The sequence below is a fragment of the Procambarus clarkii genome, chromosome 88, assembly GCF_040958095.1.
Source record: "Procambarus clarkii isolate CNS0578487 chromosome 88, FALCON_Pclarkii_2.0, whole genome shotgun sequence".
Lineage (NCBI taxonomy): Eukaryota > Metazoa > Arthropoda > Malacostraca > Decapoda > Cambaridae > Procambarus > Procambarus clarkii.
Window position 1 is genome coordinate 16,527,563 of NC_091237.1, and position 21,757 is coordinate 16,549,319.

The following is a 21,757-nucleotide window of genomic DNA, read 5'->3' on the forward strand; positions in this document are numbered from 1 at the left end:
GTAATCACATCTGGCATAGCCAAAGAAAAGAGATAAAAAGTGTTCAGATAAAGTCTATGTACTATATCTATGTATATATTTCTGTCCAAAATCATGTAAATATATTCTTGTTCTAACTACTTCAGGCATTTTTTGTTATAATTTATTTGATTGGTAGAGTTGGGTTACATATTACCAGATGGGTGCCCAGGATGCATAAAGAATGTCTCAAATAATATGCAAGACTAAGACACTGGAACTAGAAACTTGTTGGTCTGAAAACTAATTTATTACTATCTTCTGTCCCCAAACCAAACCCCTCAATTCCCCAATGCAGGAACAACTCATACCTAATTTTCCTTTTATCAACTCCAGGACAAACCACTTATATGGTTTTTCACAACCACAAACCATTGTGAATAGTACATGGTAAGGGGGACATATCCCCCTTAACCTATACTATTCACAACAAGAAATCACAGACACCAGGGAAATGAAGGATTAGAGCTTGCAAGTGAGAATGCAAAGAAATAAGTGAGCTTAAAAATCGAGTACATTAGCATAGATGGAATTAAGTGAGATTGAACTTAATGAATAGAGTAACCAGCAAGACTCGATGACATTTGAATATCTTGTGGAAGTAAAGGTGCACTTTTTGGGGAAAAGGGCAGAAGGTAGTGGGCTGCCAGATCAAATAAGCAAGTACGAATTTTTCTGTCAAGAATATCACAGGACTTAGAATTCAGAAGGAAGCAAGCACATGAAATTCAAAATGTCCATCATCTTACCTGCCCACCCGCCATCCATCCATCCACCTCACCTGCCTGCCAGCTATCTACCTAATGCTATCCTGCCCTGGCCAGGCAGGGAGGGAGGGGCCTTGATGTGGGCAACTGGGTGTGTGATGGTGACAGGGAGGGAGGTGGGGGGAGAGAGCGAGCTAGCAACTTGTTCTGTTGGTGTCGGCAGCAGGAGCTGATGGTGTGGGTCCCATGAGTAGGCAAGTGTAGGTGCCTCGAGTGGATGAGTATGGGGTGCCTTGAGTGGGTGGGTGTGGGGTACACAATATCTTTAGAGTATACATTGTAATACTCACTTTGGAGGTGGATCTGGAGCAGAATCTATTTCTTCAATAAGTCGGCGAGGAGCTTGGAACTTGCGAATACGATGAGCAGCAAATGCTGTCAAGCACAATTCCAAATCGGCCAGAAGAAAATTTAGACAGAATAAGTCAACTTCCTGAAAGTGGAGAATTATTTATATAGTAATATATACAGTATATCAATAACATGATGACATGTATACATTTTAAAGAACATTATTTCTTTTGAATGTTAAACAGTATGAATGAACTCTCGGAATTAAATATATGGTCGACTCTTGCTCAGATAATTGAGTTATCAGAAGGTTAGATGCAAGATTTTTTTCCTAGCAGTTTTTTTTTATTATTATTATTTTCTACCATAGACGTGACCACACACTTTACAATGCTAACCATCTAGCAGTGTAATCATCATCATCATTGGTTGCATAGCAAAATGACAGAAGATTTCTAGTGGATGAAGCCAAGCCCAACAAAGGCTCCTAAACACTAGGCAGTATCACATAAGTTCCCTGCATAGCAGTGGAACTAGTCCCTTCCAAGACAGCCAAGATGAGTCATTTGACCTGGCACACGCTCCACCACCCAGTACGGCTCGCCAGCAGGCAAAGTGCCTCTGCAAACTAGCAGTTAGCCACCTCTACCAAGCAGTTTGCTGCCTCTAACTAGAAGTTATACAGCCTCTACCCAGCTGTGTTGCAGTTGCAAACTAGCAGTTACCGGCAGCCACTTGTTACTGCTCGCGTTGACACAAGACGTGACGTCATCACCGGCAGGGTATAAAGAGAGCCCTGCAACCCATGGAAGCCAGTCTCTCTCTGGTGCTCTTAAGGGTCATCATTGCTACTTTCACACACCTTTTGCTACCAGCCTACAGCGTGTGTCAGTTGCTGTGGTGGTATGGTGGATAGCCGGTGTGAGGGGTCTGAGGCTTCCCCTTCCCCCTCCCGGGGAGGGGGGGGAGCTGCACAGACAGCGGTGCGGCGACGTGTGATGTCATGATCGTTTGCTTGTTTCTTTTTGGGGAGTTCTATCCACTTGTTCGGCTTTTGGTAGCAATAATTTCACCAGAATAGGAGTTAGTTTTGGGATGCTTACCTTTCTGGGTGCCTGACCCGGTCGATGGCAGACATAGAATGTGTCCAACTACATGGGGGTTTCTATAGGCCAATGCTCCCCATGCCTCTCTGACGTCAGGTTCTGGCTCGTGGTCCCCGGTAAGCCCACAGAACTCCATACACATGACTGATGCCAAAGTCTAACATTAGCATATCAGCCTAGTAAGCTCCGGGGAGCCAACGGGGCTCCTCCCCAGAAAAGATGTTTTGAGTTGCAGAAAAAGCCATTATCTTTCCCTCTTGCTAACCCAAACATTGAGCAAGCCCATCTGCTGTGTCTCACTCACTCTTTTCAAGCACTCATTCAATAATTGTGTTGAATATTTTTTTATAGCTTAATGGATATTGTACCAATATAAAGTTCACATTTTGGATTTCCTACAGTATAATGCATTTCTATTAATTTAAACCTTTAGTGTAGCAATGTTTAATTAAATTCAAATTATCACCTAGCATGGCATATAGCTTCATTTGCATTAATTCACTTTTTCTTTTAATAATTTAAAAGTTTATTAGATAGTCTATAACTTTTGCAATCAAGTCAGGAGTTTACCAAGGTGTTGAACTAGTTTGTCGGCAAATACTGTATTAACTTGGGATGTCTTTCTGATGTCTATAGCTATTTATATGGAATCAGCCAATGGAATATTTAAGTCATATTACTCGCCAAAGAAGCAAAAATTAGTTTTTAATCTGAATAATCAATTTTGTTGTTTCAGAGACATGATTGTGACCTATGAAGTGTATAGAACAGTCCAATTATGCAATACTCATTCAGACAAAGGTTTTCATAAACATGTGAACATTTGCAACAAAAAACTATAAAGCTCACCCTAAATGGGTCATAATCAATGAGGCCCCAAATGATGGATGGAACATTGTAGGAGAGGCCCTCCATCATAAAAGGAGACACTGTAGGGCGAGGTTCAAACAGATTTGGATGATTGCACACTTTTCGAAGTTGCATCAACACATTGATTACACTTAAGAAGTTCCCAGCTGCCAAGGTCTCTCTAGTTCTGTAAGTAAAATTTAGAAAATAATATTAAAAATTACTAGATATGTCTTGATATAATTCAGTTATGAGTTAAATGTAAGAAATAACTCATTTACAGGTAAGACTGCATAACAAATATGCTAAATACATTTATAAGAGAGAATGATTGTCTGTCTGTTTGAAATTGGAGGTCACATGCTTGGGGCTCGCCTTACCCAAATTAGTAGGGAAAATGTTCTAGGGGGTCCGGAACTGCCATAGGCTGGTTGGGGTAGGCCTACGTTCAATGATTTAAGAAATATTAGTAATTATTGATCCCCCCCCCCCCCAATTATCATGGATTCATTTCGGGTCAAGCGTGAAATATTCATTAAGATGTCTGAAGACTTTTTCGCCATTTTTTTTTGGAGGTCACATGCTTGGGGCTCGCCTTACCCAAATTAGTAGGGAAAATGTTCTAGGGGGTCCGGAACTGCCATAGGCTGGTTGGGGTAGGCCTACGTTCAATGATTTAAGAAATATTAGTAATTATTGATCCCCCCCCCAATTATCATGGATTCATTTCGGGTCAAGCGTGAAATATTCATTAAGATGTCTGAAGACTTTTTCGCCATCAAAAATAATTATTTCTTTAAACACACAAATTAGTACACAGAGAGTAGTCACATCAACGTGACTGCATCAATTACCAGTCTCCGTGGTGTAGTGGTAAGACACTCGCCTGGAGTTCCGCGAGCGCTCTGTCATGGGTTCGTATCCTGGCCGGGGAGGATTTACTGGGCGCAAATCCTAAACTGTAGCCTTTGTTTAACTCAACATTAAAATGGGTACTTGGTTGTAAAAACGATTCTTCGCGGCGGGGATCGTATTCCAGGGACCTGCCCGGAACGCTACGCGTACTAGTGGCTGTACAAGAATGTAACAACTCTTGTATATATCTCAAAATATCTCAAGTGAGAAAATCCGCAGGAGCAGTGATGAGCATTCAAACCTATACTGAGCGAGTGTTCCCACATGCACGCTTCTAGTGACTAGACGACAACATGGTAATAAGGATGGCAACCTGGAGTTCTTCTGAACACAAAAGGATTTCCTGAGGCTTCTTCTGAAGCCAGAAAATCCTGTTCTGGCTTCAGTAGAAGCCTCAGGAAATCCTTGTGTGTTCAGAAAAGCGCCAAGTTGCAATTCTTATTACCATGTTATGGTCAAGTCGCTAAAAGCGTGTGCATGGAAACATCGAAACCTCATCACTGCTCCTACGGATTTTCACATAAATTAGTTTCATATCTCCATCATATTATATTTTATGAAAGGGAAGAGAGGCTAAACATGAGGTGCAGAAGAGGGAGGAAGTGGGGGAGAGGATGAGGTGAAGAGTACAAAATAATGTATTCACCTAGTTGTGCTTGCGGGGGTTGAGTTCTGCTCTTTCGGCCCGCCTCTCCACTGTCAATCAACTGTTACTAACTACTAACTAATCCTCCCCCCGACACACGCACAATACACCCCCAGAAAGCAGCTGTAACAGCTGTCTAGCTCCCAGGTACCTATTTACTTCTAGGTAACAGGGGTACTTATGTACCAAATAATACATAACTAAATATAAATATTTCCACAGCACACTTGTACAAAATAAAAGGTGAGAAATTTAACAAATATTTATTTCTTTTATATGGGTCAGAAAGTGGACGTGTTTACCTATCGGTGACTATGGAGGAGCAAGATTTAGCTGTTTGTGTCTTGCCTCCTAGCTGTTTCTCAAATGACATTATTTTGTTTGCTAACTTTCCATATGATGTTGATGTTATCCTGTTCACATGCGCTTTTGTTGTTAATGTTGGGATTATGTCTACACCCATGTCTTTTTCTCTTATTGTTACTTGTAATTGCCTTCCTCTTACGGTGTAGTTAAATACGTCTCCTATCTCCCTTACCCGTTTAAATTACTTTACACTTATTTGGATTTAATTCTAGCAGCCATTTATCTATGAATCCATTCACCTGGGCTCAGGAGATTTGAACCATGGACCCCATGCATGTAAGGCCGAAGCTCTATCGACCGAGCTATTGAGTAGTCTTTATTTTATTTATCTATGATGTTTACTTCAATAATGATCTCTCAGAAACTATACATATGGACTTGAAAACCCTGTTGTTCACATTTTTAAATGCTGTTTTTTAGTTCTTCAGATTCCTACATGCTCCTGATTTTATCTTGTTTGCATTAGGTTCTGGTGTTAATATTAGACTTGGGTCCTCTCTAATTCCTGAAGAATTCTTCTTGATGGCCCATGCATAATATCCACAGGTTCAAAATTCATGTATTGATTATCTTGATTTATTTGAACTACACTCAGTGTTGGCACTTTGCTGATAAAGAGTTCTTCATTTTTGGTTGGATTTGTTCATTAATACTCTCTAAAACTGTATTTTTGTTTTGTAGTCTATCTGTGTCTCCACATACCTGGGTGAACATTACCTCTCATTGCATTTCTCTGAATTCTTCTATTTATTTTTAGTTAGTATTAATATGTCTAGCAGTGATACACATATATAGCTAAATAGTGAGAGTTATTTGTAGTGAATAATCCCTAGTTGAAGATACTTTAGGGAAATCTTATCTGGTGACTTCTTGTCAGGGAGAGGGAGGTGGTGCCAGTCAGTATTTACCCGTGTTTGAATCACAACAAAGGTGAGGGCTGGATATTAATTAATGGAGTCTGTTGCCTAGGCTGGAACATTTAAGTTCACTGCCACCATAATTACCTTGTGTTACTCAAATAAATATACTTCTTTACATGTTATGTAGATTACACCTCTTGATAATTATCACTGTCTTTTCATCCTCCTTAACCTTTAAACTTCAGACATTTCATTAAATCTACTTTTCTTCGGCCTAGGCTGAAGTGGGGGGACAAGAGGCCACTGCAGTGAGGGATGGAAAGTAACTGGTAACAATAGACCAAGTCGTAACTGTCTCCCCAGTCTTTAATGTATCCTGGATCTTAGTACGAAATGGATGACCCTCAGAGGCTAGAAAGTTAGATTAAATTTTGGTGGTCCCAGAACTAAGCTCCCTAAAGTCCCTTCCAGAAAATACTTTGAATGTAATCAGTACATTTGCAATTCTCAGCAGTCTATGGCTCTTATCTCTAAAACAGGATAATTTAAAACAGCTTAACATATATACACTTACTTAGCTCTTGACATAAATTCTTCGTATAGGAACCGTTGCCTCTTTGATAATCTACACATTACTACATGTTCAAACTTTTTGGGCATTTGTTGTTCCACTTCAGACTTAAGTCTTCTCAATATGAATGGTCTTAAAACCTGGAAGGCAGAATATAGTTATTGATATGGTACATAAAATTATAACAAATTCTCTAATCCTATTATATTTTTTTGGTTTACAAATGTTCATTCAAGTTTGTTTTTCCAATATTTATAAATTAATAAATAGTAAAACCTTATTTTATGTACAAAGTCTGATCAATTTCATTAGTCATAAATCAGATAACTGATTTTAATGCACATTATCTATACAAATATCACATTATCCAGAATATTACACAAAGTAATTTTTTACACAGACATATCTACATTGGCATCTCGGTACATTACCCCAATTTAATATTCCCCATTCAAACTTTAATTTCACTCAATTCGTGCATTCTCTCAAACACTGTTATGCATTCTTAATACAGTATCCACTCAATTTAATGACCTATATGGAGCTGTACCCACGTTGTATTCGGGAGTCCGCTAAATCCAGAATGTTAAATGTCGGTAACTGTTTAGTCATATTTAGGAAAACAACAAGGTGGATGGTGGGTGGGCAAGTGGACTGGCTGGCTAGTGGGCAGACAGCGTGGGTGGAAGGACTGGTTGCTGCCTGGCAGGCTGGCCGGTAGGCCAGTCACACCTGTGAAACTGATACTGTACATGCAAGTGAAAAGCAATTAATAATACAGTATATGAAAAAACTGGACCTAAACTTCCAATTTTTTAATATATTGTTAATTGTTTTTCACTTTCCTGCATCTATTTTACAAGTATCATTTCTAATACTCATTTAACATTTTAATTCTACAAAATCTAGCTACATAACCATTTTGGCCTTCAATCACTCTTATCTAAGCGACAGTCTGGCTTCATGCAGGTCATTGTTCAGTACCTGGGTACTGATACTGATGTCCAAATGGTTGGACGAAGGTGAAGATGACGTCCCCCCCCCCCGGTCCCATCCCAAATTCTTATACTGACTCTTTTCAAGTGCTGTATACTGTAGTCTTAATGGCTTTGCCCTTTCTCCTGAAAATTCCCTCCCTCACTATTAACTATGTATTCTTCCAGTTTCCTCTACATAAATGTGAGTGATATTATTACTTTACTCCATTCTTAACCTCTTTTTATTACTTAAAAGCAGCCCTATACCATCCATATAGATCATTTGATGGAATAATACATATCTTGGCTTCAAGTGAACAAAGGCAGTGATTAACATAGGTCAAAATGGTGTCAGAACATCTCTACCAGCATTTAATTTACCTTGTGTAATCTTTTAATGATGGTGTCATTGTACTCCTTATTCCCCTCGATCATGCCTGTCATTGGATTAGAGAACCATTCACGAAACTCCCGATGGGAGGCAAAAACATTAGGCATTAGGAAGTGCATCAGTGACCAGAGCTCCATCAAGTTGTTTTGAAGCGGAGTTCCCGTAAGTAATAAGCGTCTGTAAAATAGGAGACATAATGTAATTAATACAAATTATACATAGGAAGTTCTGAACACAATTTGCTAAATATTTATGCAGTATAAAAAAATTCCTACATTAAAATGAACAGTATAGGAAAACCAAATAAAGAATTTTGTTAAGACTTGTATAAAAACTGAAGTTTAAAGAAGCATGAATATATGGAGCTAAATGACAGGATGCAGATGCAGTTCACTGTCAAATGTCAGAGGACTGCATAAAGGGTGTGCGATAGTACTGATATTTGATGCAGCCAGAGGGGACACACAAGGGGTGTGATGGTGCCTCTTGGCTTCATTTCAGCGTGTTTAAATGGCCACAGCATTAATGATTATTAATGGTTGCTGTGCCAGGATTGAATATATGGGAAGATAATAAATAATTTGACATATGCACCAAAGAAAACTGGAGACAGCAAAACAAATCTCTTCCTAATCCTATATTACCCTATTTCCCATTTCATGAACACTTAGCTGGGAAAGGATGTATGAAAACAGGGTTTTAGTATAAACAAAACAAAAATAAATGAAAAAATAAAAATGCATTGGAATAGAAAGGAATTTTTTGAAGAAAGTACAGTAAATTCTTTGTTAATAACAACAATATTTACGAGCATCTAGGTGAATCAGCACTACAGCACACCCAAGTTATATATCCACAGCCATGTTTACTGAGACTGTTACAAAATGTGCCAAATAAAAGTGAATAAAAAAAATTGCTTCGTTTTAAAAGCTTGACTAGCAAGCTACCAAGTCTTTAAAATAAAGGAAACCAATATATTAGCATTTGATACAGTATTATTGTCCTGCCTTGGACACATAGTCATAAATTGTACATACAGGACTACAGTATAGAATTAAATATCATAACCTGGAACTAAATTTTCATAACCTGAAATGTCATTATATTATAACAAAGTATTACCTAAAACATACCTTTGGCTTTGAAAGTTTAGCAACAACTGCCAACGTTGAGATTTGAAGTTTTTTATATTTTGAGCTTCATCAAGGATGAAATACTTCCACTTCTTCCTTCTAAAGCTCTGGTGGTCCTGAATCACCAGCTTGTATGATGTAATACAAATATGGAATGCATTTGGTTTTGTCCAACCTGAAAAATGATATCATTGATGTATTCTGTTGTCCAAATTTTGGATAACTCAATACAGTATGGGCCTACAGACATAAACACATGCTGTGACCAAAATATTAGGTAATGTAGAACCTAACTAGCAGAGCTATTAATTCCATCCAGTAAATGGGAATAAAAAGAGTAGACTGCAGATTGAAAGGAGCTAAAAGTAGAGCACCGAGGGCAGGTGGCCTTCTGAGGTAAGGAGAGAGGAGTAAGACAGAAAATAATACGAACTGCATATTGACCAGATATATTTATATCTGGTCAACATGGGAATTGACTCAGGGTCTGTGTGTTCCAGCAACTTTCAGAAGTTATTTAGCTTTTGTACACTGGAGTGATTTAATACTCAATGATATTCTGAGTTTTTAACTTTTAAATGACCTTTTTGCAGTCCTTGCTGTTCTCTGACTTCTTTGCTTGTCTGAAGGCACTCCGTGTTGAGTAATTTCCAGACATACATTTGATTGCTTATGCTTGTGATGTCTGCCAAATTTTCTGGTCATGTTCCAATTCAGAATTGTCTTGCAGGAGTAATTCTTTCCTTTCTCATACCTTCAGATTATCCTGTAGCCTAATATATATTATTTTCTTATATTGTGAGAAGAGCCATTCTTCTACACCTACAATTACCTTAAAGCTTTTTCTTTCATTTTGTGTAACCTTTCTTATCTTCAATGCTATTTCTTTTTCTTTAGATCAAAAATTTATTAGGCTTGCTTCAATGTATTGTATTGTTACACTTTTGTATTTATCAATTACATTATGATTTTAAAATTTATCTTCATCTGGAAGATGCAGTCTGTGGCCTCCCTAATCACTTTCTTAATCAATTCCTTATTTCTGGCTACTCTGGGAAACTTTAGGTTCATTGCCACCATATATATTTCTATTTCCTTTGTCAATTTGTTTACTCTGTTACATTTTTTTGCCTGACCTGTCAATAACAGGAACCTCTATACCCCTAACACTTTCCATGACCTGCCTCAAAACTGTTTTCTGCCTTTGGCCGAGAAGGAGATAGTGTGCCTAATCGTCGTCCTTGAGAAGATTAAACTTCAGCATTTTGGTCCAGAGATTCAACCTTCCCTCAACTAGTGCACAGGTTACCAAGTTCATTAGGCTCTATCATATCTACATTTGAAGCTGTGTGTGGAGTCTGTTCTTTTAACCTAAAAGAACAGGTTAACAAAAGTGCAAATGGAATGCATTTTTAAGTGCATTCTATTTGTTCACCATTCTGCCAATGAATAAAATTCTTTCCATGTCTCCGTGGCTTATTTGGGCAATTTAAGTCAATTGTGTCCCCATGTTCGTGAACAACACATTGCAAATAATCTATTGTGTTGGACTACTGAATACCAGTTTAAAGGGCCAAATAGTGGGAGTATTAGAAACACAACTGATGATTTAAGAACACTATGTGCACAGAAACAATAGATGTTATTCCTTTTAACAGAAACAGCATAAATGTAGAAAACAAGGGATTAGTAGCTGAACATACTGTAAAATTAAGGGATACAAATGATTTCAAATTGAAAGCCATAATTTTTAAGCAAATGATGTATATACATGGATATAATAAATCTATATGGATGTAATTTAGTCAACTTGGATCCATGAAAAAATTCTACTATTGTTTTAATTATAAATCAGGGATAGCAGTATATCTCACCTTGCCTTTTCATCTTTCTTTCTTTTTGGGTGCCATAATATGTGAGTATCTTGAAGGCTGGGCACCACTTCTTGAACTCCATCTCCCAGTTGAGCATGACAGAGGTTGGCACTACAATCAGGTGAGGTCCCCAGTTGCTCTTTTCACAAGCAAGGTGTGCCAGAAGGGAGATGGTCTGAATAGTTTTCCCCAAGCCCATCTCATCAGCAAGTATACCTATGAAAATTAACATACTACAAATCAATATCAGGTTGCATAAAAGAAAATTCTGTTTAACAATTTAGTCCAAATTTATTTAACAAAACTTCCATAAGAATAACAAAGTTATATTACCATTTAGCTTCTTTTCAAACATGGTGGTGAGCCAGTCCAAACCCACATGCTGGTACTCTCGCAACGTATGCTTGAGCAACACAGGGATGGGTGTAGTGACAGAAGTAGATGACAATGTAAAGCCCTTTGGCTGCAAAGCTTCTGCTACAGCTGAAGCATCCTGCAATTCCTTATCTGCCTTTTCACTGTCAACCTTAGAATCCTTTTCAAGATTTTCTTTCATAAGAGTTTCCAAGCCCAAACTTAGATCCTCCTCCTCTTCCTCATCACTGGGCATCTCTTCATCTCCATCACTACACTCATCTTCCTTCTCTGATTCCTGTTTCCCTTCATCTTCTAGTTCTTCAACAACCATCTCTTCATCATCATTGACATCATCCTCTTCTTCATCCTCACTACTATCATCTTCAGACTCTTCTTCTTCCATAGGCTCAGCATTAGCAGCTAATTCTGCATACTTCTTTCTTAACTCTTCCACAGATAGTTCATTTTCAGCCTGAAATAAATATCAAAACTATCTGCTATAGTAAATCAACATTAAAGCTGGTGATGCATTTATTAGAACCAGATATAATTTTTCTAAATATTAGATATATAGTTTGAGATCTAATTTTTAAGTGTCAATGTCAATACCTGTACTGACAACAATAAGAGCATTAATTGTAATGAAATGTCTCTTTCAGGGCAAAGCCTCACTAGTTCTCCAGTGATTATGCTCTAGCCATTATTGGTCAAAATAACCCACCACCCCTTTTCAAGACAGGCAGCACATAGGAATCAAAGATCAATACAACAATAAGGCAAACTGTATGAAAAGCATGGTAAGACAGCAACAAATACAAAACCCCCTATCCCAATAGTTCGACCCCTATCGAACTACCCCTAACCTTGGAAGCCAAACATGGGTATGGACTCTGGGGCAGAACCAGTGTCCACACCAATTGCCGAGGACAGAGAAGGAGTCCAGAGGAAATGTTTCAGAGTGTGGAATTGTCTGGGAAAAGGAAAGCCCTAACCCTCGACAGGACTACATGACTCAACTGCCTTCACACCCGAAGTGGAAGGGGCTATCTCCAGAGGGTCGGAGAGATGAGCCACATTGGGGGTTATAGCTGTCACCAACACAATAGGCAGCATAGCAGAGGCTGAAAGAATGATCATTGCTCCATGGCATGAATGACGAACAGCCCTCAAACTCACATAAGGTGAGAGCAGTTGGAGGGGGATATCCATTGGCTGCACCAAAACCCACAGGGGATAACCAGGTCCCAAATGACTGATCAAACAGGACATCCAGGCACTTTTATATTTCTTAGGGAGCATCCAGGACACTCCCAAAGAAATATAAAAGTAGACTGACACAGCCCAGTAAACATGAATGCCAACCTCGGCATATTGTTTAAATCAAGTGTGCAAACCCCTAGTGTTTGCACATTTGATTTACCAGTAACCATCTTGAGAAATAATCCTTAGTCCCTCACTTTTCTTCTAGGACCTTAGTAAAATGATGAGGACCACATCTGGCACATCACCATCCAGAGTCTGAATGTGCAAGGCAGCCATATTAGGAGCCATTGAACTTTTTAACAGTAGCATACAAATAGTGTCACATATATATATGTGACACATATCACACATCTGTACATACATATATTTTAAAAATTATACATAATGAACACCATGTTTGGCATATCAATACAACTTGTTAGAACAAAAAACTAAAAGTGAGCAACAATGAAAATAAAGGTACAAAATTAGTCCTATGCAGCACCTAACTTAATTTCTATGGAAAAAACACTACTCCTCTGTGCTACTACAGGTAAACCACAAGAGGTGGAGACTTTTACTTGGATTTCTGAGCTTCCTGGATTATAATTAACAATGTCAAATGAAAAAAAATATTCAGGACAAATTATGTTCTATGAACTACACGAGTCAAATTTAACGTGCAGTGCAGGGGTTAAACGTACAAACTAAATTGTCGGTCCATAAAATCTTTCTTCTTTTGAATCCCTTGAATTTAACAAAAAACATTCAAGAACCCAACAATATCAGAGAAGACTGATTTAATAGTTACAAGGAAAATAAACAAGCATAGTTTATGGAACTAAAACGCTTTAATGGAAAAAAATTCCATTGCTAGCTAGCACAAGCAACACGTAATAAATTAGTGTGAAAGTTGGGCCTTTGTGTCAATTGCAAATTAAATATAAAAATACTGGCCTCAATATTTCTAATATTTATCTTTTGAGGTAGTAGTGGTGTTAAATCCTCTCATGCAGAAACTGGACGTGGCTGAACATATTCAATGATTACATATATATATCAGACCTTTCAGATATGATCAGAGCACTAAAAACACTGTCATAACAACAGGTCTCGGCTCATGTAGGACTTTGTCACTCTTTTAGTATATTTATGGTAAGGTTGATTATGGAGCTACAGAGGCAGTAAACTATGTTACTTAACATATAGCCAAAACATTATTTTCTGCTGTGAGAGAAAAATGAATGTGCCTAGTCAGCCACCCATATTCCACTAGACCTAATCTAATCTAACCTAACCTAATACAGTATAAGGCATGAAGCCAGAGAGTAAAGGCCCACATTCCACCAAACCCAATACTGTACAGCAGAAAGATAAAGATAAAGATATATATATATGTTGTACCTAGTAGCCAGAACGTTGTACTTGGCCTACTATGCAAGGCCAGATTTGCCTAATAAGCTAATTTGTCCTGAATTTATAAATTTTTCCAAATGTTTTCTTATGAAATGATAAATCTGACCATTTCATTATGTATAAGTTAATTCGTTTAAATTTGAGTTAAAACTAACGTAGATATATAATCGAACCTAACCAACCCTACCTAACCTAACCTAACCTATCTTAACCTAACCTAAACTAACACAACTAAGTCAATAAATTATGGTCTTAATATAAAATAATAATAATAATTCAAATAAACTATCTTGCCTAAACACGCAACTGAAGTTTTACAACTTTAGAACACTTTCCCACCAGGAGACTTGAACTCTAGCCAGCACAGAAGCCTCACAGCCACTGGCATAACAGGTACGCCTTTAACCCACTGCACCAAACTCAGACCCCTAAAAGATATGGTAATTTTGGGGTATTTAAACCCCCCAAAGATCACCACCTCCCTAGTTGTGAATTCTATTGCGAACACAATGATACCAAAATGAAAAACCTAGGACGAGAATTGAGATGTCCAAAGTGAAGAGAGAGAGCTCTTGCTCGCTCCCGGGTAAGACGCTCTCACTTTCTCGCCGGGCTTTTGGGATTTATATTCATTTAGTCCGGTAGAGAATTGTATTGCAAACACATTGATACCAAACTGAAAAACCTAGAACGAGAATTGAGATGACAAAGTTGAAAAGAATATACACTTTTCTTAATGAGAGGCGCCTTGGGGTGGCGCAGCGCTCTCTTTCTTGTAACCGCGGCCTGTTTTCATCACGTCGGCGGGTGGAGATCGCTGCTGTTTTTGACATTATATGCATATAGTCCCGTTGGGAATTCTATTGCGAACACATTGATACCAAAATGAAAGACCTAGGACGAGAATTGAGTTAACAAAACTGAAAAGAGTGTAAACATTTTATCACTCTTGTGCACTCCCAAGTAACTTTCTCTCACTTTCTCTGTTAGTTGCAGATGGTAAGCCAGGCTTTTTGAGTTTATATGCATTTAGTCCTCTAGAGAATTCTATTGCGAACACAGTGATACCAAATTGAATATCTTAGGACGAGAATTGAGCTGACAAAGTTGAAAAGATTATACACTTTTCAGAATTTACCGCGCTCTCCCTCGCGCTCCCGCGGAATGCCTAAACCCAACTGAGGTAGTGGGGCGCTCGGGGGCCCAGAACGCCCATTTTATTGAAAATAATAAAAATCACTCGGCCTATTAGGCAAATCGGGCCTTGCATAGTAGGCTGAGAAGTGCATTCTGGCTACTAGGTACGATATATATATACAGTATATATATATATATATATACACACACACACACACACACACAGGTGCATCCACTCCATTATGGTTTTTATGTTTTTTTACAAGGCAATTGAATGCATTCAAATTGCTTCAGAAAATCATAAGAGATATCATTTGAAACATTAGTTAACCCTTCAATTGCGCATCGCATCATATGATGCTTTGACCGACTTGCAGTAAATTGCGCATCGCATCATGTGATGCTTTGGAGTACTACGCAAGATTTAAACGGCCCGCGGATACACGGGGTTCACCACACCTTCATCAGGGCTCTTGTAAACAGACGCCATTTTTAAAAAAAATCATGGGCCAAACTCCCGGGTGTTAGGGGCCTCAGTATTGAGTCAGCTACGAAGCCTGACGCACGCAGCATGAACTCACAGCACTGCTGTTCAGCTTGTGACCACAGCATCGCCTAAAAATGCCATAATATACTTGTTCATGCTCTTATGTAGCGATGATATTATTACAGAAGACCCCTGACTGCGATAAAACTGACCAGGGTTCTGATAATAGCAGGATTGTGGTGATATTTGGCGCTGTGCGCCATGGAGGGAGGAGTAATGCTGTGGGAGAGAGGATGGTGGCGTTGTCTTTTGAGTGTGTGTGGCCACCTTTTATTGACTGCACTCACCATACCACCCTTAGTGGTTCGCTATGGTGAACACAAACATAGATACTTATATATAACGTGTGTATAGTGTGAGATAACAGCGAGAGTAGAAGGTTGGGAGCCGCCATTTTGGTGAGGGAGGAGCGTCGTCTGCAGGACTTATCATGTTTACTGATGACCACGATGGTCTTTGGGCACCATACCAGTTTACTTGTACAAGTATGGTGAATAAAACAGATAGATATTTATATATAATGTGTGTATATAGCGTAATAACACCACAAACAGTATTGTTGTTGGAGAAATATTAGTGCGTCTGGCCTTGAGGGCGGCCGCCACCAGCTGACTGTGTGAGTAGCTACGTCTTTGAGCCTTTACTCACCATACAAGCTTAGATGTACAGTTATGGTGAACAAAACATGTAAATACTTATATATAACGTCTGTATATAAAGGCAAAAACAGTATGGTGGGTGGAGAATGGTGGCAAGTCAGGTGAGGTGAGGGAGGGAGTGGCAGCCAGTGGCAGCCAGTCACTGCCACTTAGCATACCAACTTAGTGGTTCGTCATGGTGAACAAAACATGCAGATACTTATATATAACCTGTGTATATAGTGTAATAACCGACAAAGTATTTGTTCACTGTTTGATGAACATAATTGAATCAACAATATGACACCATATTTTTGAGTACAGTGATGATTCACTCATTTTATTATATAAATATATCACACTACACACTATTGAATAATATTACAGCAAAAAAACTACGAAAAATCAATCAGAGACATTGAAATAATTAGGTAATTATCTCTTTGTGGAAACTCTGGCCTGACAGCTGGCGATCAACAGACCGCCTGGGACGCACGCTCAGTCAGCGCCTGATTTTTGCCAGAATTCCTCGCCCTATAGTGGGCAATATATGCCACTTATGATTTTTTTATTATTTTTCCCGTGATCAGTGAATACAAATTAACAGGTTAGGAAGAAAAAAAAAAAAAATTTATTTTTTTGGTATGCGCCTGTGGGTGTCAAATGGTATATAGCTATGCGCCATTTAAGGGTTAATAAAGCCTGTGCAATACACAATAATGTTTATATTTAGATATTAATATATATAGATAGCAACACATACCTGCAATTCATTTATTTCTTGTTGGTGGTCTGTTTCTTCTTCTTTCTTTTCCTGTTCCTCAATTGTGTCCTCATTGTCTTCGTCTGACTCTTCGACTTTAAAGTCTTGATCTTCATCTTTGTCAATCTCACTAATATTATCACCCGTCCTGAGTTTCACTTTTCTTCTTTTAATATTTCTAACATTTTTTTTATCACTTACACTATCTACATCTTTTTCGTCTTTCTCAATAGTCACCTCGTGTCCTATCACTTCTTCCTTCACCTTTTCCTCATCTTTCTCCTCAACACTGTCCGGACACTCCCCTAAAGAATCCAAGTTTTCTGTGCTGTTGTCCAAGGAAATATCCCCTCCCTCTAGATAGCCAGGTGGAAGATCCTTTAACAAATCTTCCAGTGTCTGTTTAGACTCCTCGTGTAATAGTTGCAGTTCTGAAGCTTGCTCTTCTGGATTGTCATCCTCTCGAGCAATTGTTCCCTCGTCATCATCGGAAGACTCCTCAGGACGGAATTCCTCTGTTGGGACAGTGCAATGTATTTTAGGTGATTAAATTATAAGCTGATACACCTTTTATAATGGTTTTTAACATTAGGACAAAAATCAACAATGCATATTACAAAAATTTTATGAAAAATCTATATGGTACAATATTGCATGATAATCATAACTAGTACATAGCTGAAAATTTTTAATTTGTGTACAAACTGGTGTATATGCTATATTTTACAGTGTTTCATCTACTAGCCTACAGTAGAGTACATCAATATTAAAAAGTTTTATACAAATAAAAAATATCTCTGGTACACACTTAACACATATACAAACTATATGTACATACATACTTTAACAAATTCTCATTCTCCTTTGAAGAAAAACTTAATCTTTAGTTTATTTATTACTTCATCTGTAAGCTGGAGAAATTGCTGACCTGGAGAGCATGCAGAGATCATTTACTGCTAGACTTTAGAATCCACTCGGTAAAACATCTAAACTATTGAGACCGACTAAAATGCCTAAATCTGTATTCTCTTGAATGCAAGTGGGAGAGATACATAATAATTTACATGTTGAAAATATTAGAGGGGCTGGTCCCAAACCTGCACACAGAAATAATATCACATGAGACCAGAAGGTATGGCAGGATGTGCAGAATACCCCCATTGAAAAGCAGAGGTGTAACAGGTACTCTGAGAGAGAACTATCAACATCAGAGGCCCGAGACTATTCAACATGCTTCCACTACAAATAAGGGGCAAAACTGACTGACCCCCTCAGTGTTCAAGAGAAAACATGATAAACAGCTTCAAAGGATACCTGATCAACCAGGCTGTGATTCATGCAGCTGCATCCAACAGCCTGGTTGACCAGTCCAGAAACTAGGCCTGGTTCGGGACTGGGCCGCTGGTACGTTGAATCCCGAAAGCATTGCAAAGTAAAGTTTTTATTTACATTGAGATTTATTACATTTAACATTTAATTTAAAAATTATTTTCCCCTATGAGAATGAACTATGGTTACAATCCTGTACGTACAGTATATTCAGAATAAGAGCACTGCTCATGATGTCCCATCTTCCCAGTAATTTTTATCATATAACACTTTGGAATTGTTGCTAGTTTTTAGTAACCATCACTCGAAGTGTTTCAACCATTTACAACTCTGTTCACGTAAGAGAATTTTCATACATTTTATCAGCATCTTTGTTTTCCTTAGCTTGAATCAGTCCTCTTGTTCTTGGTTGCATGTTTCAAAAAAACTCCTCTTTGTTAACTGCATTGACTTCTGTCACTACTTTGTAAGTGGTGATCATATTGTCTCTTTTCTATATACCTTCTAACTTTGGCATATCACCGTCAGCCACTCCTTTAGCTCTTTCTTTTTCAGTTTTAGAAACTATTTAGTAAAATGTCTTTCCACTACACTACACACACAAATCACAATAGCGTGATGCATCAAATGAACAAATCCACAAGGGCGTGACGAGGATTCAAACCGACGTCCAAGAGCATCCCAGACACTGCCTTAATTGACTGAGCTACAACATGGTATAAGAATGGCAACCAGAAATTCTACTGAATTTACTTGAATCTTGCAGCCTCTCCAAGACACAAACCAGGATTTTACACAATTCCCCCATGCACTCGAGCTACCTTGAGGCTACCTTGAGGTGCTTCCGGGGCTTAGTGTCCCCGCGGCCCGGTCGTCGACCAGGCCTCCTGGTTGCTGGACTGATCAACCAGGCTGTTAAGACGCGGCTGCTCGCAGCCTGACGTATGAGTCACAGCCTGGTTGATCAGGTATCCTTTGGAGGTGCTTATCCAGTTCTCTCTTGAACACTGTGAGGGGTTTGCCAGTTATGCCCCTTATGTGTAGTGGAAGCGTGTTGAACAGTCTCGGGCCTCTGATGTTGATAGAGTTCTCTCTCAGAGTACCTGTTGCACCTCTGCTTTTCAACGGGGGTATTCTGCACATCCTGCCATGTCTTCTGGTCTCATGTGGTGTTATTTCTGTGTGCAGGTTTGGGACCAGCCCCTCAATTATTTTCCACGTGTAAATTATTATGTATCTCTCCCGCCTGCGCTCAAGGGAGTACAGATTTAGGCTCTTTAGTCGGTCCCAGTAATTTAGATGTTTTACTGAGTGGATTCTAGCAGTAAAGGATCTCTGCACGCTCTCCAGGTCAGCAATTTCTCCAGCTTTGAAAGGGGCTGTCATTGTGCAGCAGTACTCCACTCTAGAGAGCACAAGCGTTTTGAAAAGTATCATCATCGGTATAGCATCTCTAGTGTGAAAAGTTCTTGTTATCCAACCTGTCATTTTTCTTGCAGTTGTGACGGCTACTTTATTGTGTTCTTTAAAGGTAAGGTCTTCCGACATGAGTACACCCAGGTCCTTTACATTGCCTTTTCGTTCTATGTTATGATTTGCCTGCGTTTTGTACGTGGTTTCTGTTTTTATATTTTCAATTTTTCCGTAGCGCATGAGCTGAAACTTATCCTCGTTGAATACCATATTATTTTCTGTAGCCCATAGAAAGACCTGATCTACATCTGATTGGAGGTTTGCCGTGTCCTCTATGTTGCCAACTCTCATGAAAATCCTAGTGTCATCTGCAAAGGATGATACAGTGCTATAGGTTGTGTTCTGGTCTATGTCCGATATGAGGATGAGAAAAAGTACTGGAGCAAGCACAGTACCCTGGGGGACTGAGCTCTTCACGGTTGATGGGCTGGATTTTATTTTGTTGACTATTACACATTGGGTTCTGTCAGTCAGGAAATTGTAGATCCATCTGCCTATTTTCCCGGTAATTCCTTTTGAACGCATTTTATGTGCAATAACACCATGGTCACATTTATCAAAAGCTTTTGCGAAATCTGTGTAAATTACATCAGCGTTTTGTTTGTCTTCCATAGCATCTAATGCCATATCATAGTGGTCCAGCAACTGCGACAGGCAAGAGCGCCCTGTTCTGAAACCATGTTGTCCGGGGTTATGGAGATGCTGTGATTCCATGTATTTTGTGATCTTACTTCTTAGCACTCTCTCAAAAATGTTTATGATGTGCGATGTTAGTGCTATCGGTCTGTAATTTTTTGCCTCTGCCTTATTTCCTCCTTTATGGAGTGGTGCTATCTCTGCTGTTTTTAGTATGTCAGGGATAACGCCAGTATCTAGGCTTTGTCTCCACAGAATGTGAAGGGCCTGCGATAGTGTTTTTTTACAGTTCTTGATGAATATGGAGTTCCAAGAATCCGGGCCTGGTGCAGAGTGCATAGGCATACTGTTTATGGCTTCTTCAAAATCTAGTGGGGATAGGGCGACGTCTGATATATGATTTGATGTTGGTATCATATCCATGAAAAATTCATTTGGGTTATCAATCTTTAGTGCATTTAATGGCTCACTGAAAACAGAGTCGTACTGCTTCCTCAGTAACTCGCTCATTTCTTTGTTGTCATCTGTGAAAGTTCCATCTCCCTTTCGCAGGGGCCCGATACTAGATGTGGTTTTTGATCTTGATTTTGCATAGGAGAAAAAATATTTCAGATTTCTCTCTATTTCACTGATGGCCTTTTGCTCTCTTTGCCTCTCCTGGGTTTTGTATGATTCTTGTAGCTTGAGTTCAATTGTTTCTATTTCTCTACCTAACCTTCTTCGCCGTTCTTGAGATAGGGTGCGACTCTCAAGTTGTTCCGCGATTCGTTTTCTTCGCCTATATAGGGAACGACGTTCCCGTTCCAATCTGCATCTCTTTCTCTTTTTTCTTAGGGGTATGCGGTTTGAACATATCTCTAGTGCTACTGAGCTTATTTTTTCCAGGCACTGGTTCAGGTTTGCATTTCCTAGCTGTTCTTCCCAGTTTATTTCTGTGAAGTCCTGGTTTATTTGCTCCCAGTTTATCCGTTTATTATTGAAGTTGAATTTGCTGAAATCTCCTCCACCGGGGATCTGGACTGGTTTTGAAGGTCCATTCCCCATGGTTGTCAGAACTTCAATTAAGTTGTGATTTGAGTAACAGGTATTTGTAATCATTATGTTCCCGATCAACTCATCATTATTAGTGAAAATGAGGTCCAGCGTGTTCTCCTTCCTAGTTGGTTCTACTATTTGCTGGTTTAAGGCAAACCTATCGCACATCCGTAGCAGGTCATTTGCATGTGCCTGCTCATTTAGGCTACTTCCTGGTATTCTTTCTGATATTACTGTATTAGCCAGGTGCTTCCTGGCTAATAGCCTTCCTCAATATTGACAGCTATGTCAATAGGCCATTCTACCTCTTCGCCCTTACTTCATTACACACAGAAATCACAATAGCTTGATACATCAAATGAACAAATCCACTAGGGCAGTGACGAGGATTTGAACCAACATCCAAGAGCATCCCAGACA

General features: G+C 39.0%; 1 protein-coding gene across 1 annotated transcript in view; it reads right to left on the reverse strand.

Moving 5' to 3' along the window:
- The window catches only part of LOC123745843 (domino helicase), a 96,194-nt gene that overhangs the window by 48,356 nt on the left and 26,081 nt on the right, over positions 1-21,757 (reverse strand). Inside the window, 8 exon segments of the mRNA XM_045726909.2 lie at positions 1,076-1,218; positions 3,032-3,218; positions 6,393-6,529; positions 7,748-7,934; positions 8,891-9,065; positions 10,765-10,980; positions 11,098-11,593; positions 16,865-17,379. Of these exon segments, the coding sequence (XP_045582865.2) occupies positions 1,076-1,218; positions 3,032-3,218; positions 6,393-6,529; positions 7,748-7,934; positions 8,891-9,065; positions 10,765-10,980; positions 11,098-11,593; positions 16,865-17,379 (2,056 nt within the window).